A 17,508-nucleotide genomic window follows, 5' to 3' on the forward strand; every position below is an offset into this window, starting at 1 on the left:
ACTCCAGTCTAAGCCCATTCATTTCAATGGGCTTAGACTGGAGTAACTCTCCTTAGGAATGCACTGTAAGTCTCTGAAATGCCTATATTTTGACAACCTCTTCTGCATATATACATATACAAGGTTGAATCCCATGCTGAATGGGCACAAGGATTGTGGATCTTCCCTACTTTCCCCTCCCCCATGAAGCCTGAAAAAATGTATTGCCTGGGTTGACAACCTGTGTGCACTGACAACCATGCAGGTCAGGCAGCTGCAGTGGGGTGGAGGCAGAAATAGGGTTGCCAGGTCCCTCTTTGCCACTGGTGGGAGGTTTTTGGGGCGGAGCCTGAGGGCAGGGTTTGGGGAGAGGAGGGACTTCAATGCCATAGAGTCTAATTGCCAAAATGGCCATTTTCTCCAGGGGAACTGATCTCTATTGGCTGGAGATCAGTTGTAATAGCAGGACCTCTCCAGCTAGTACCTGGAGGTTGGCAACCCTGGGCAAAAGCCAAAATTACTCTTTTTTCCCTCTTCCATGAGTGGAGTTCCATGCAAACAAGAGGCAGAAAAATCTTATTCTATTTCCTCTCCCCTCTACAGCCATCCAGCCGATACAGCTGTAAGTACACTCAAGTCACTTAATACAAGTAATAATTTTCCAGGGCAAGGAAGGTCTCCAGAGTAGAGGAGAAAGTAAGGGTGACCCCAGACCATTAGCTGTTTCTACTGGCAGTTCACGGGATCCAAGCCATAGTATTTGTGGTATGTGTTTGTAGCTGTCAAGTCTTCATTCTGTTTTTAAAATTCTTCAGATATGTAATATCTCAGTTATCAGTACATTTTCATAAATTTTCTCTCTGAATGTCACCCATAGAAGTAAACAACCATTTAATGGTTTAGTTCTATGATATAGGCCTAGAAACTATGTCAAAGTAAAGGAAATCATTATGGTAAAGGAATGCCTGTTGGAACTACAGCCAACATCCAAACGAATATGTGTTTCCATAAACCTGAAGATATATCTTAGAGCAATAAAAAAACTGAATGGAAAAATAATAAAATTATTTTAAGGAAAAGGCCAACCATAGATTTGGAAGGGGCCTTATAGGACATCTAGCCCAGACCACTGCCCAATGTATGGAATCCCAAACTAGAACATCCCCCAAACAAGGCTGTCCAAAAAATTAAACCAATGCTAAGTATTGGTTGCTGAATATGATATTCTAATTATGGTTTATCATTCTGCTTCTTACACCAGGCACGCCAGTGTAAAAAATACCTCTTTAAGGCTATTTTTTTTGTATTTGTCTGTGCTTTCAATAGTACTGCAGTTTGTATGATCAGCAAAATGTTAAATAATGTTGATAATCTTCGGAATCCACCTCAGAGAACTGCAATATTTTCAGGGTAAGGACTGTGAAGTACATTAATTTCTAAGACATCTGCAAAAACCGTTAATGTCTACTAAAGGTTATTTATTGAAATTGTCTCCCCCCAAAAAATATTAAAATAAAAATGAATAGCAATATAAAAGCAAGGCCAAAATGTAACATTAAACTCTTAAAAGCTCTCCAAATGCAGATGTTCCTATCAAGATTGGACGCATGCTTATGCATCTGCTATAAAACACAATGCATAATATTTATTTAAGTGTGTATAAAATGAGCCAACTATCTCCCCATCTTTGTATGACAACAACATTGGCAGGCAGACTGCTAGTTCACACTCACAGGCCTTTCTCACCTAAGATCAAGTTTGGCAGGGTACATTGTACAAGATCAGGGCAAATGCAGCTTGCTTATAAGGGAGACAGAATGATACCATACCTATAGAACATACCAAGATCAGCCTTCTCACTCCCTAACGCATGAAGCGGAAAAAATATGACTACAGGATCTAGTACAGTGTTATACAAATATTCAGCTGACACAGAGAAAGAGACTCTTGATCATCATGAGGGTATCAGTTCAACAAAAGACATGTAGGAAGAATAGGTTAGTGCTCACATAACATGCTTAAACCCCACATTTCACTGATGTATCCATTAGTGAGGCTCACATGGCATTGTCTAGCTGTAGAATTTGGCATATATCTTACAAAATGTTATTGTAACTTGGGCATGGAGATGGTTTGATCTTTGCTTCATCATGGATTTGTTATGCCTCACTTTTTATCTATTTTATGCCTTTTAAACTTTTATATGGTGCCTTCTTTCTGGAAAGTAGTTCACCACACACAATTTACAAAAATATTATGTGGCTGAATACTTCAAGATGTTAGATCATGATGGGTAGCTGTTAGTCTGTCAATAGCAGTAGAAAAGAGCAAGAGTCCAGTAGTACCATAAAGACTAACAAACTTTCTGGCAGGGTATGAGCTTTCGTGAGCCACAGCTCACTTCTTCAGGTGAAAGCTCATACCTTGCCAGAAAGCTCATGAAAGCTCATATCCTGCCAGAAATTTTGTTAGTCTTTACTGTGCTACTGGACTCTTTCGTGAGCCACAGCTCACTTCTTCAGGTGAAGAATTTCTGGCAGGGTATGAGCTTTCATGAGCAACAGCCATACCCTGCCAGAAATTTTGTTAGTGTTTACAGTGCTACTGGACACTTTCTCTTTGCTACTTCAAGATGAATTCATCACTGCTGTTCCATAGGTCTAAACGCCAAAACATACCAACCCATCATTAAAATTACATAAAAGGTAGCAAAGTAAAATAAATTTAAAAAGTGGCAGAATAGCATTACAATGTGAGTAGAGAAACAATGCCATCAATTATTCACTAGCATGGACTAAACAGATATAAATTATGAGATATATCATGGTTTACCTATTTTCAACATATTTATACCTAGCAATTTAGATGTAAAACATGTTAAAGGCGATTAATCAAGCTCAAATCATGCTTAATGACTAGTGCTTCTGGCTAGAATAAACGTCCTTATCCACAGAAGATGCATCTAGCCATAGCACATTGGTAGACACATCAGCTGCACACTGCCATTTGCAGATTTTGGATAACTATATACAATGCTTAGCACCCCCTGCCCAGTGGAAAGTGCTTCCATGCAGGTAAAGGAGATATTTTCTTCCAGTGGCAGCCCCTCCTACTTCACAATGTGCTTCTCTGGAAGTACAGTATGGATGGAAGGATGGAAAGAAGGACGGTAAGGGGGATCATTGTTGGGTGCAGAGCTAGAACTGGGTGTCAATTAGGATAGTTTCAGGGGAGTGCAGGGAGTGGAAGCCAGATTATAGGGCAGGGGTCTCAAACCTTTTTGAGCCTGCAGGCACCTTTGAAAATCTGACACAGGGTGGTGGGCGCAACCACAAAATGGCTCCATGGGAGGCGGAGCCAACCACAGAATATCAGGGCATAGGATTATACATAACTGTTATAGTAATTCTTCAACATTTCTGGCAGAAGATCTGTTTAACAGGATGCCTTTAAAATGAATATACTGTTTTAAAATGTTTTCTTGAGCACACAGAGCTTACTTTCAGTAACTCAAGAAAGACCCTTGTGCTGCGGTGGCAGCTGTTGCCAAAACAACATTTTAAAAATATCTGCACAGCCATTGGCCTGAAGACAGTGCTATATTTTATTGTATTTTATGGTATGGTATTTTATGGTGTATGTTGATGTTACCCGCCCTGAGCCTGGCCATGGCTGGGGTGGGGCGGGATATAAATCCAATTATTGTATTATTAACAATGACAACAACATGAAATACTCTACAAACCAAAGCCAGTGACCCACCAAGCCGTTATGAGATATAAAACAGATCGCTAGTAGGATTTACAAAATCAGCAGCAGCACTAGTTTCATTCAGCTACCATTTAATAATACAAATTTCTCCTAAATGTGAATTACATTTTGAAATATTTACTACAGAGTATTACAGATGGGGCTGTCCGTTCCACACACCTATTTTACTATCTGACCTCTTCTTGAGGCAAGGATTTTAATATATTTTTGAAAGGAGACTACTTCAAATTTGTGATTTCTAGGTTCCACAAAACATTCTGCACCTGTGCCTTGTCTGGACACGTTCAGCAATTTAAAACTAAGTACCACTATTTGGATATGAATGATAAAATTAAGATAATTTGTTTTGCTAATTATTGGTTAGAACAATATTAGAAGTTGGTATGTAATGTCTGTCATGGTAAAATTCATCAAAACATAGGCTTGGATTGAAAGGGCTGTTTCTCCGGATGGAACAATTTCTGCCCACAAAATGTGATTTTCTTGGCTCTCCCTTCCTGTTGCATTCCCAAATTCCCTTCTCACACTGCTCCTTGGGTCCCCTGTCCCAACAGAATTTGGGGGGAATTTTGTGCTGCAGGGGGAGGAGGTGAGAAGGTTGTGCTCCATGAACGGAAATCGTTCCACGCAAGGAAATGCTCTACTGGAGCTAAGTCATAAACACTATACCTATGAATAAAAGCAAGTAAACTAGCTAAAAACCCTGCCCCTCTAACCAGTGGTAAGCAGCAAATTCCCAAATTTTACAAACTGCAAGCCCCAAGACAGATCTTTTTCCCTTTCCCCTTTTTCCCCAAAAGGCAACGTGAAAGACAGCAGAGGGACGGGACCCGTGGGCAAAATATGCCATTATGCAGTATCATATATTTCTCTTATATAATTTAGTTCAGTAATCATTGCTGTGGTGTAAAGATCCACCCACCCAGCTCCCTGTTGCCCTTTTGTAATAAGTTGGAAGGAGGGGTCTTATACTTACCACAGTTTATGTAGAAGCCTATACGTACTGGGCGTAAGGACGGTATACGTACTGGGCGTAGTGACACGGAGCTGTGAGGCTACCCTGCTCCATCATTTCCAGTCACACAAGCAAGAGTTTGTTGGGCAGCTGGATTTTCAGTGGGAATTTGGTGCTCTATGCTGGGCCACCCCCCCTTCCCTGGTATTCTTGGGTTTTGCTCATCTATGCCTTCAGGCTGACATGTTTTTTGAAGATTTCATTTATGACTTTGGGGGGCGACGAATGTGTGACCTGTGCTAAAATTCACAGGGTCATCACAAATCAAGTCTCTGAGCAGTGTACAGGTTAATTCCAGCATTTATACATTATCACACTTGCTGTTCAGATGAGACAATAGCAAAGATAACAGAAGTGGCAAAAGGAGTCAAACATTCAAAACGGGTCAGACAAGAGAAGTGTCATACTCATAGACTTCTTTACAAAGTAAAAAATATCTACCCTCAGTGTATTTAATAGGAATGAAAATGCACTCTGAGGAACACAACTCATGAGTTCTTTCTTTTCAATGTATCTTTCTGGCTGAGGCATGCATATGAAACTATTGAACCCAGGCAAGAACAGAGAAACAAAAGAAACAGCAGTATTCATTCTCTAACACATTATCCTGGCAATTCCAACCTTCTGAACAGATGCAAGACTCTAAGCAGAAAAAGTTACTTTGTTTTAGTTTGCCCTATGCCAAATCACAGCTAGGATAATGACAGAGGAATTTTTGTATTGCATGAACTTTGCCAGTACATTAATATGAATAGGGCATTCAAAAAGGCTTTTGCCAGGGAAAATTTTCATTGTGAAAAGTCTTTCCCATGGTATGTCTGCATCACATATTGCATTACAAAATTATGTACCAAGTCTGATCTTGGTTCAATGGCCAAAAATAGAAGCCTAAACCAGTGTTTACTTTGGTGTTTTATACTGCTTTTAACTATCTCAGTGAATATACTAGAATATTGTTCTTGCCCAACAGTGGTAAATATCATGAAAACCCATTTTAGCTAATGATTTAAAAATCACCTAAGTATTTTTTTACTTCTGTTTAAAAACCAATGTATGTTTTGTAAATCCTTATATAAATAATGCTTTGAAAATAAAAAGGTTAACAGGTTAAAAGACCCACTTTAAAGCGAGATATTGTCCCTCAAGCTACACACACATGAACCACAACACCATTTTAGTTCATAACTATTACTATTGCTTCCTATTGCCATCCATAACTATGTTTCAAAAGAATGTGAAAAAATCTACATTAATAGCTTTAGGACTGTGAACACCAAGCAGAGTGTGTTAAAGAGAACTGTTCCAGGTTTAGTAGTCTTCTGAATGGTTCCACAGAGACTGGTTATCACTAATCTGGAAAGTATGTTATGGATACTTTTCACAGGCATTATAAAGAGAAATTTTGTTACATAGCAAAACATGCAACTCTTCTCAAAGCAACAGAGGTGCTTGGGAATATTTCTCGTCAGCCTTACTGTTCTGAGTCATGAATATGGACAGCTGGAGTGCTTTGGTTTGTAGAGTCCTCATCACTGGCCCTTACTTAGGCCAATGGCTGCACAAAACAAGTATTAATTAACACATACAATGTTCAGTCTACTGGGGAAAATGCATCTAAATATTAAAGCACAACTTTTTCACAAAGGCTGCAGTCCTGTTCCATTAAAGACAATGGTAGTGTTGCTCTTGACCTGCATATGAATTTTACCCCGTCTTAATATCAGAATGGATAAAATAGGCAACTAAGCTGGGCTTCCTGCCTACTCCTCTAAATGCATTGCATCAGGAAGAGGTATTCACAGTTATTTATAAACGCCAAACTCATTTTTTATGCTAGCACATTAACCTTACTTTCTGTAAATTCATACTCCATAACAGAAGTTATTTTGTATTTTAATTTTAATAATTATAGCAGAAATGTTCAAAGACAAGCATAAATCTGAGATAATACCAGCAGTATATGGCATAAACATCTTTGATACATGAAACACTTTAGGGGAGTTCTGCAAGATCAATAGACCTTCATTTGCCTTTTTAAATTCAAAATTGATTTTCTTCTTATTTCTAATGACCCATTCTTCTTACTTTGCGGGAGATGCCACTTCTCCTGTTATTCTTTAAATTTCAAAACTTTCTGTTTAATAAAAGAATATTCATATTTATTGTACTGGGAAGAACCAGTAAAAATAAGCTACTTCTCTGTCAGCGATCACTGTCTACCTCTCCTGTAATATGGAGTACTCTTTTTCATACATTGCAATGGCCATAAATTCTACTGTCATGAACAAGGAGACCCACAAATGGGATCCACCAACCAGTTTTATTCTCAAATGTTGAGATCTGTATAGGAAAGTAACTAAATAAATACAATCATACATACAAAATCCTAACAAACCCCTACAGGACGGGTACATAGAAAAGAAGAATGAGCTAAAACTACTAGATGAATTGTACTACTAATTTTAACTCAAACCTACAATCTAATTCACTACTTTTCTGCCATCTTGGGCTTCTGTGTATAGTAGAACCACAACTCTGTACAGTGAGATTAATTTTTAAAAAAACGATGGCATCCATTTTGCCTGTTCTGCTTAAAGCCTCAGTCCAGACCCATGAAACTAAGTCCAATAAGAGAATGCAGCCCTGTTACTCACTGAGAGGGCTCTTTCAGCTCCTAAGTAAAAGGGGCGTCTTGAAGCTTGGGTTTTCCCGCCCTTTGCTCGGGGAGGCAGGACTAAACTTTCAATTTCCTGTCTCCTGGGCGGGAAAACCTCCAGCTTCCACTTTTCCAAGAAGCCGGTTGCTAGAGACAGGAATAAAAAACTAGAGAAGACAAACATTGATAACCCCAACCCAAATTGGTATGGAGCATTTCAACATTGAACGTCCTAACTACACAAATAAGACAATAACTTAGTGAAGTAGGGAAAATGAGAAAGAGAGGGTAAGTAACCCTGAGGGTTAAACAGTCCTAAAGTGAACCAGTGGACTGAAGTTTCCTTCACATGTGGTATAAATAACCCTTCTTAACTGAAGGAATATGTTTGAAGGGGAATGTAGTTTCCTTTTCTGAATAAGCCCAGGTTAACTAAAACCTGCCCCTCTAATTAAGGGTGGGGCAAAATGCCCCTTTTACCTAGGAGCAGAAAGAGCCCTCTCGGTGAGTAACAGGGCTACATTCCCGCTCCAGGCAAAAGGGGCATCTTGAAGCTTGGGATGTCCAAGAGTTTGAGTGTGACCCGGGTGGGAGATTCGTTTTCCCCTCCTCTACCACATGCTGCAAAATCCTTCTTCTGAATGCTGCGTCTGTCGAAGCATAGGTGTTAATGTGATAATGCTTAACAGAGGTGGAATGAGAGGCCTATATGGCTGCTCTGCAAATTTAGAAGGACGCCTGGCCTCTAGTATGGTGTTGATCACTTCTTCACTCAGTCGTAGTTGGTGCAGTCTTAACCTCTCAATTTCCACACATTGAGCTTGAACCAGGCTGGATTCGGGTGGACGATGGGTCCCTGATGTAGTAAGTCGGGTAACGTTGGGAGTCGCCAGGGTCTCTGAATGGACATTGCCATCAGGTCCGCATACCAAGGACGACGAGGCCAGTCCGGGGCGACGAGAACCACCAGGGCCTTCTCCAGCTGAATCTTTCTGAGTACCCTTGGGAGTATGGGAAGAGGAGGGAATGCGAACAGGGTTCCCGGTGGCCACGGGACTAGTAAGGCATCTATTTGTTCCGCGCTTGGGTGGAAGAAACGGGAGAAAAACCTGGGGAGTTGCCGGTTCTGTTCTGATGCAAATAGATCCACCTGGAGTGGACCCGACCTCTGAACAATCAGATGGAAGGCCTGTTGACAAAGACTCCACTCTCCCTCATCCAGTGTCCGTCGGCTGAGCCAATCTGCCTGAATGTTCTGTACCCCCTGAATGTGCTCTGCCTGGATGTGAAGAAGGTTCTTCTCTGCCCATTTGAGAATCTTTTCGGCTTCCTGGTGAAGCGTGGACGACCTTGACCCACCCTGCTTGTTGAGGTGGGCCTTCGTTGCTATGTTGTCCATCCGGACCAGGATGTGTTGAGAGTGGATGTGACGGTGAAAATGGAGTAATGCTAGGTGCACCGCCCTTAGCTCCAGAAGATTTATATGATGTTTTTGTTTCTCCCAGGACCAGGTACCTTGAATTAGTTCCTTTCCTAAGGTGGCCCCCCATCCTTGGAGGGAAGCATTGGTAAATAGCTGTTTCGGTTCCGGTAGGATGAACAGCTTGCCCTTCCAGAGATTTGACTCGCAGCACCACCACTTGAGACTTGTTCTTGTTAACTGGTTCAAGTGGATGATCTTGTTGACCTTTTTGGTGATGAGAGCCTGGTAAGGTCTCAGAAGCCACTGTAGCGGTCTTGCGTGTAGACGGGCCCAAGGTACGGCCGGGATGTATGCGATCATCAGTCCTTGGAGACTTGCTAGGGTGAGAAGGCGTGCTCTTTGAGCCATGGACAGTTGTTTGGCAAGCCGAGCCACCTTGGAAACTTTGTTCTCGGGGAGAATGATGGTGTCTGTGGCCGTGTTGATGATGACCCCTAGATGTAGCAGAGTCTGCGAGGGCTGGAGGTGTGCGATAGCGACTGTTGTTGTGAGGGGGCACACACCAGCAGGTCGTCGAGGTACGGGTGTACCTGTATCCCCTCGCATCGCATCTCTGCTATGAGAGTCACCAGTACTTTGGTGAACACCCTGGGAGCAGACCCCAATCCGAAGGGGAGGGCCTTGAATTGAAGATGGTCTTTTTGGTATGCAAATCTTAGATACTTTCGATGTAGGGGATGAATTGGCACGTGCAGGTATGCCTCCGTCAGGTCAATGGACATCATGAAGGATCCATGCTTCAGAGCCTCTATGATGGAGTGAAGAGTCTCCATCCTGAAGTGTTTTGTGGGGACATACCTGTTTAAATATTTTAGGTCTAGAATGGCCCTCCAGTCACCGTTCTTCTTTGGAAAAGTGAAGAATGTTGAGTAGACACCAGTTAAGTGTTCTAGGAGGGGTAACCTTTCTACTGCTCCGATGTGCAGAAGGTGGTCGATTGCTTCCGCTGTTCGAAGATGTTTGGAGTCCGATTGGGATTTTGGAGAGGGGATGAAGAGGTCTGGAGGGACTGTGCGAAATTCGATCTTGTAGCCATCTTGAATCAACTGGAGCACCCAGGCATCCATCTGGGAGCCCACCCACGGTGGGTAGAAGTGTTGGAGTCTTCCTCCCACGGGTATCTGTTGGGTGTCACTGTTTGTTCTTTTGGAACTTGCCCGTTTTGTCTCCCCCTCTGAACTGGGATTGCTGGAAGGGTCAGTTGTTGTAGCGTCCCTGTCCCTGTCTACGAAAGGACTGGTTGTTATGAGACCAGGAGGGTCATCTCTGGTCCTGTCTGAAGCGTTGAAGAGTATGGGCGGAACGAAAGGAGTGAGTGAAACCCTTTTGTTCCTTCTTGGAGGACTTAGGCATGGTTCGGTTTTTGTCCTTGGTTTCTGCCAACATCTTGTCTAGACGCTCACCAAACAGTTTTCCCTCTTGAAGAGGGTAGGAGAGAGGAACAGACTTAAACTTCGTGTCCACTTGCCAGGTTCTGAGCTATAGCGCCCTGCGAATCGCAGCGCTTGAAGACATAGACCTGGCTGAAAAGGTCAGTGCATCCAGAGATGCATCCGCAAGGAAAGAAGATGCTTTAATAACTCTTTCCATGCCATCGGTGATTCTTCTATCAGCTCCTGAGAGCAGTAGTGAGATCTTTCTAGCCCATGTGATGGATGCCCTGGCTATGATGGCAGCGATAGCATTGGCTTGAATAGTGAGGGCTGTGGATTCGTGCACCTTCCTGGAGAAACTCCATTTTGCGGTCAAATTGGTCTTTAATAGTATCCACGCCTTCCTCTGATAGACCATCTGGGGTTTGAAGGGAGGCCACTGGAGCATCTACCGCAGGTAAGGCGAGAAGCTCCATGGCTGGTGGTGACATTTTGTATAGCTTCTTGACTGACAATGGGAATTGTCTGTTTTGAGTGGGTTTCTCCCATTCTGCCCTGATAAGCCTTACAAAGTAGTCAGGAAGAGGGACTCTCCTGCTCTTGGGGGTGCTCTGTGGGAAATAATCCTTAGTACCCACTGGCCAGATCTTTGGTACGGTCTCATCAGACTTAAATGCTGGTTGCTCAGAGAGTTCCAGCGCAATTAGGGCCTTTGACAGCAAATATTGGTAGTCATCAGGGGAAAAAAGTCTAGGCTGCTCTTCCCCTGGAGAGATGGCAGCCTCTGTATCGGAACAATACTCTCCCTCCTCCCTATCTTCTTCAGAATAGTTAGATTGGGTATCCTCCACTTGCCCCCCTTGCCCCTGAGAAGTGTCTCCAGGAGCCTTTAGGGCCGCTTTGGTGGACCAGGAGCTGAAGGTCTGAGACTGGCTGCAGCAGGGTTCGCTAGTCAGGGATCTGGAGGGAGAGGCAGCCCGTGCTCTAAGCTGTGGGACTTGCTGGGCCTGCAGAAGGGCATTCTGGTTGGCCTGTCTGCGGTCTAACACCCGTTCTATGACCGCCTCCATATCAGATAAAGTAAACACATTTTCCCCCGCCTGTGAGTTCCCGGCTCCTGGTACGTTACCGTCCAGCGAACCGCGATCCTGGCGTGGGCTGCTACGTATAGCCTCCTCAGCACACTGAGTGGTGGAAGAGAAGTCGGCAGAGACGGCTGCCTGGATGCCTGAGCTATGCTTTGGGTCTGGCGACCATCTGCGGCTCTTGTTTCCCGAGCCGCCGGAGCCTGCGTTCTTGCCGGGGCCGATGTTCTTACACTTCGCCCCCACCTTTCCCGCCTTTTTTGTGGGGGCGGTAGGGCCGGCAGGCTCCGCGTCCTCTGAGGGTCCGCCTCGGTGGCTGACGGAGGAGCCCTCCTGGGCTTGTGCTCCTAAGGGTTGGGGGACTGATCCTTTAAGGAGAGTAGATCGTCCTCTCTAGGAACGTTCTTGGCCACGGACGCCATTTTAAAAAGCAGGTCAGGCACTAACAAGGCCTTTCTATTTTTTTATTTTTTTTACAGACTAGAAAGACAGACGAACAGTACAAGAAGGGAGCACAAAGTAAGGCAAAAACAGATAAACACACCGAAAGAAGGTAATGGCAAAAGGAGCTCTGCTGATTGTGTGCTCTCCCTGCAAAGGCAGGAGGAAAAGTGGAAGCTGGAGGCTTTCCCGCCCAGGAGACAGGAAATTGAAAGTTTAGTCCTGTCTCCCCGAGCAAAGGGCGGGAAAACCCAAGCTTCAAGATGCTCCTTTTGCCTGGAGCGGGAAAGGGAGATTCAGGTAGAGGAGGAAGTGGGAGATACAAACTTCTAGCTGCTGTTCAGATCCTATAGTAACACAGCCCATTTCTAAAACAAATATAGTATAACAATAAGAATCTAAGCAGCACATGTTGGCATGAAGGGTGCTAGTACAGTGTTTCAAAAATCAATTATTAAGGGATAAAATAGATGTGGTAACAGAAAATCTGTTTAGCTTTAAATTGCAATGTCACAGGGCCCTGATTTGGATTGGTGGCATAGGGGACTAACTCTTTCCTCTTCAACCTATTTTTCCCATCTGTGAATTTCTCCCTCTGAGTTTATTTGCTCCTCAAAGGAAAAAAACCCCACATACACTGTATGGTACTTGTGAAGGGGGAACCATGTTTCAGATAATGAAAATGGCACTGAAAGACTGGCGTGGGACTGATTTGAACCAGGGCCCCAGGATAGCAATTTAAAGCTTAAAAAGTAGTGGGAGATCAATTCAGGGATCGCTTATAATCATATGTAGCCCTCTGTTACAAGTTTCCTCAAAACAACCCTACTGGAGACAAATGCACGGCAACAGTTCATAACTGCTTACCTGACTGGTAAATAACTCAAGAATTGATACTTTGACCACAGTTTAATATGACTGGTGAAAGCCAAAATGAGTTCAAAATAGTTTTCTTTAAAAATGGTTCTATAATTATCTACTGTGTTTATTTTGCTGAGATTTGAATGTCGTAAATATGAAAAATTGAGAGAGAATGCACAAGAGAAAATTTAGCAACATTTTAATGTCATCAATAAATTAAACACAATACAAATTTTAACATATTATAAAAAACTATTTCAAATTATAACATCTCTAAATATTACATTAGACAATGTAGAAAAAATAATTCTCAATATTTTACTAGTATGTTAAACATTTTCATTATGCCATTCACTATTTGTAAATAAAATGCCAGCTACACTTTAAAAAAATAACATTCAGAGCAAGGTGGGAATCCTTCTAAAATAACTAGTCTGTACTGAAAACTAGTATTAGCTGAGGTTAAATATATCTATTATTACTTAACATTATTCAAGTACTGTGGGAAGCTTATTCTATTGCTGGGTGGTATGGTAGCATCTGGCAAAATGACATAACTAACAAATAAAATACCATGTCATAAACTAGCACTGTACCTATAAATATCTAAAAACCAAATAATTGCCCTCTCAAATAGTATCTATCTCTCATTCTAACAACGTGATGACCCCATTGTCTTATCAGTAAGGCAACAAAATGGAACCACCTATGGGCACCCAAGTCCTGGTGCTAAAATTTTTTAAAGGCTTTGAACAATTTGAAGCTTCAAAAAAGTGACTTAGAGGAGGAAATTAATTCAGATTTGAGGGAAAGTTCCTTCTTTGGGAATGTTTAAGCTAAAATGGAAGTAGACCCCAATAGCATTAGTATCCTATTAGGGATTAGGGATATGTACTGAAAATTGAGATATATTTATAGCCTCAATTTCTGCACCTCCTCTCTCCAGTTCTCCTTTATAGCATCCAATACAGAACCCTCTAGGACTTTTTAGGGTTTAGCCATATCCATTTAATGTTCTTTACTGAATATGATTATGCAATCTTGGTTAAATAAAGTAATGGAACACTTTATATTACAGCTCTCTCAAACCACATTGGATAAAAATGGCAAGGCAAGACTGGAATTATCCCACAAATTAATTCAGAGTTTAACTTTAAAGATTACATTAGATTTCTTACAATAACAAGCTTTAATTTATTAGAAAGTACTAAAAGGTAAAACAGAACAAAACCTGAGCTCCTTTATATTATATTATTCACTATTAAGACAGCAGATATATCTGATGACATACATTACTAGCAATGCAATCCCATCCTGCACAATGTCAGCTTGAAGATGATGCGATACCAACTAAATGCCTCCTTTAGGATCAGTGGATCCTAAAGAAACACTAGATTGGCTTTTGGCATCTATGCCAGCAAGCACTACAGTCATTCTGTCCATACCTTGATGAGGCCAGGCATTGGTGATGGTGGAAGGCTGTTGGGGGAAGCGGGATTTAGTCAGTATCCTATTCTGCTTTCTGTTTCAGTCTTGCCCACATCAAAAGCGGGGGTCTGAGTTAAAACACTGGACTCAGTGGAAAGCCACTAAGCACTCACCACTCTTGATCTGCTTGCACATTCATGACAGACCATAGGGCCCCAATTCATTATACCATTAGTGGCTACAGATGAAGCATTATTGCAGGGGGTTGCCTCCCACTCCATTACTTTTATAAGTCTTACAAAAATGGAAAAAAGATCTTTATACTAATCTTTAAAAAACAGCAGAATAAAAGCTGTAAAATGTAACTTAACATTTATTTTACATTTGCTTAATATTATTATTGTAAGTTTCAAGAATTCAGTTTGTATGTAGTGTACAATATATCATTATTCAGTAGTGTCACACATTGTTACAAATTAACAATTAAACACCTATAACCAAATTATATTACAGATGTTTTCTCTTTGCACTATTATAAAACAGTATGTCTGGGTAATGGAGTACTGATAAGCTCAATCAAATTCCTGCTCAGCCATGAAGCTCAATGTTAAATCACACTCTCTTGACTTAACCTAGCTCGTTGTGAAGATAAGAGGAAATGGAGAGAACTGTGTGCACCATCCTGAACTCCTTGAAAAAGGGGGAAGGAATAAAAAAAGTAATATGTAGATATATTAAATTGTGTTTTTAAGTTGTAGTATAAAAAAGCCCTGATCTGCATAGCCCAGGGTACTTCAATCTCGTAAGATCTCAGAAGCTAAGCAGGGCCAGCCCTAGTCAGTATTTAGATGGGAGACCACTGAGAAATACCAAGGTTGCAGAGGCAGGCAGTGGCAAACCATATCTGAACTAATGGGGTCACTATAAGTGGGCTGCGACTTGACAGCAACCCCCACCCCCCAGCTCTTAAGACTCCCCACTCAGTGTGAGAAATTTGATAGATAAGTTGGCACACCAAGAATTTTCATTCTTGGAGGTTCTGGGGTCGGGCAGCCTTTACTTCCAGGAAGCACCTTTGCTAGGTCACAGGTGGAGTTGTACATGTGGAAGCCAAGGGGAGGAGCTTTCCAGAATTTCCCAGACTGAGCCTGGAAAAGTGTTCTTTAAACATGAATTCTAAAAACTGAATTACAAGAAAATGTAACATGGGAGGAAATGCTTCCAAAACCAAAGAACTGAGAAATAGCAAATCAGGTCTACTTGGAAGTAAGCCCCGTATTATTCAGTGGGGCTTTCGCCCAAGGAAAGTGTCCTTAGGATTGGAGCTCCAATGGCTAGGAAGGAAGGACATTCTAGTGGACTCTAACTGCCTAGGCCAATCAATTACAGAATGATGACCAGCAACCCCAAGACCAAATCCTCATTTCTGAAATGGGATGGTTCCCAAGGAACAGTACTATGGGTGGGTAGACTGCCCCACCACAGACCCCCCCCCCCAAAGAATGAAAATTCACAGTGAATGCCAACTTCTCTCTCGGGAGGTTTGAAGGTGATGAACGTCATGAACACCTAGGGCATGCCACTCTTTCTCCTTCATGTGGGGTGGGTTCAAACACAATGAAAGAAGAACCAATTCTTGACCATTATAAAAGGCTGTATCTATTTTAGCATGAAAAGTGAGACCTGTTCTAAGAACAACCCTGTCATTATGTAGTAGTTAAGAGTTCTGCACTCTGCTATGGAAGCTTGCTGGGTAATCTTGGTCCAGTCACATATTCTCAAGCTAACCTACCTTACAAGGCTGTTGCGAGAATAAAATCGAGAATGGGATAATGTTGTAAACCACTTTGGATTTCCATAGGGGAGAAAAGTGGAGTCAATGATGTAAATAAATAAATAACAAAAATTATATATTTTCAATTAACGGACAGCACATGAAGATCAAACAGCCTACATGCTGAAGTTGTTCCTATCAGTAAAGCAACTTTCCATTATCATTCTCTGAAAGAAAGAAGCCAGGACCTTAAAGGGAGTGTAGATAAGACCAAGGTTTGTAAGGATAAAATGGAAGAGAGGAGAAGGATGTAAGCTTCGTTGGGTCCCCTCAGGGACAGTGGTAGGATATAGATGAAGAAAATAAATAACTTTATGAATCATGGGAATATTAAGAAAGGCTATCCCTTTCAAAAACCTACATACATGTTTGTATTAGGACAGAGGCTTGCCCTTTTTCTGGTCTAGAATGTTATACACAGCAGATGTTTGTTATTTCAGTGTGATGGTACCAAGTCTTTTGTTGAAGCCACCCTTAAAGAAAAGCTTCAACTTGAATTTTATGGGCATCAATGACCCTACCCTTGAACTATGATAAGAACACTGTTCAGGAAACATGGTAAATTTTATTGCTAGAAACCTTAGAGTATGCAAACAGTGTCTTGGTGATGTATTTGGAGAAGCCTACACCCCTAACTTGTTGCTGATCATTTTCCAGGCTCAGCTATAGAATTTGAGGCTGGGAGTATAGGATTGGACCTTGTTGAAGGATATCCAACTGGAAGAGGAATTTCCATGGAGTTTATACCAACCAACCTGAATGTACATCCATATTAATTAGCAAAGCAGCACTTAATATCTCAAAAATAAATTATACATTAGTATTCCTTATGGGATCGCCAATTATCACTGGTAAGTTGGTGTTTATAGGCAAATTAAAAAGCTTTCCCCATTAAGATATATTAATTCTATGAGAACTGGGAAAATGTCTTTCCTCTTGGTTTAAATATTAAACAATTAGAGAGCAGTCTTATTATTATACAGTAACCCCATATTCTCTGAATTCACTGACAGGTTAGTTGTTCTTTCTTGCCTTCTCTAATCATCAGTTCTACCTTGGGATTTTCAGCTTCACCATGCACAAGCTCTTTGTCAATAAGTCCTAGGTTGTGCAAATTGACAATAGAATCTGCAATTATTCGAGCTGTCCTCTTCTGATAGCCTCCAGATGTCACCATCAAGATAGGAATTCTGTGTTTTCTAGCCGCTCTGAATACAATTTCATCTCTTTCAATAATTCCCTGCATATTTACAACAAAAAAGAGATAATATCAATACTGGATTTCACTGTAATTTAAGAAACTACGGTCTATACGTTTCATAATATTCTATGCCTGAGAAAAGAAAATGATGTCTTATTATTGGTAATTCAAATACGGATTAAACATCTTAAAATTCCTGAAAGTTATGAATTACGGTTTTCCCAAGCTGTACTACACTAGTGACTAAGATTTCTGTCCACAAAACATTTATTCTAGAATAGTCTCATTCAAATCAGTGATGTCAACTGAATGGTTAGGTCAGCAGAAAGCACATTCACACATTTGTTAGACATTGATTTAAGCCACTGGAATAGACATCAA

General features: G+C 41.5%; 1 protein-coding gene across 2 annotated transcripts in view; it reads right to left on the minus strand.

Annotated features, from left to right (window-relative positions):
• Positions 1 to 16,686: 16,686 nt before the first annotated feature.
• Positions 16,687 to 17,508, minus strand: part of HDAC11 (histone deacetylase 11) — a 40,867-nt gene continuing 40,045 nt past the window's right edge. For both annotated transcript variants that reach the window (XM_056861978.1, XM_056861971.1), the window contains one exon: positions 16,687 to 17,166. In XM_056861978.1, the coding sequence (XP_056717956.1) occupies positions 16,930 to 17,166 (237 nt within the window). In that variant the 3' untranslated portion in view covers positions 16,687 to 16,929. The remainder of the gene's footprint in view (positions 17,167 to 17,508) is intronic.

Source organism: Euleptes europaea, chromosome 1, assembly GCF_029931775.1.
Source record: "Euleptes europaea isolate rEulEur1 chromosome 1, rEulEur1.hap1, whole genome shotgun sequence".
Classification (NCBI taxonomy): domain Eukaryota; kingdom Metazoa; phylum Chordata; class Lepidosauria; order Squamata; family Sphaerodactylidae; genus Euleptes; species Euleptes europaea.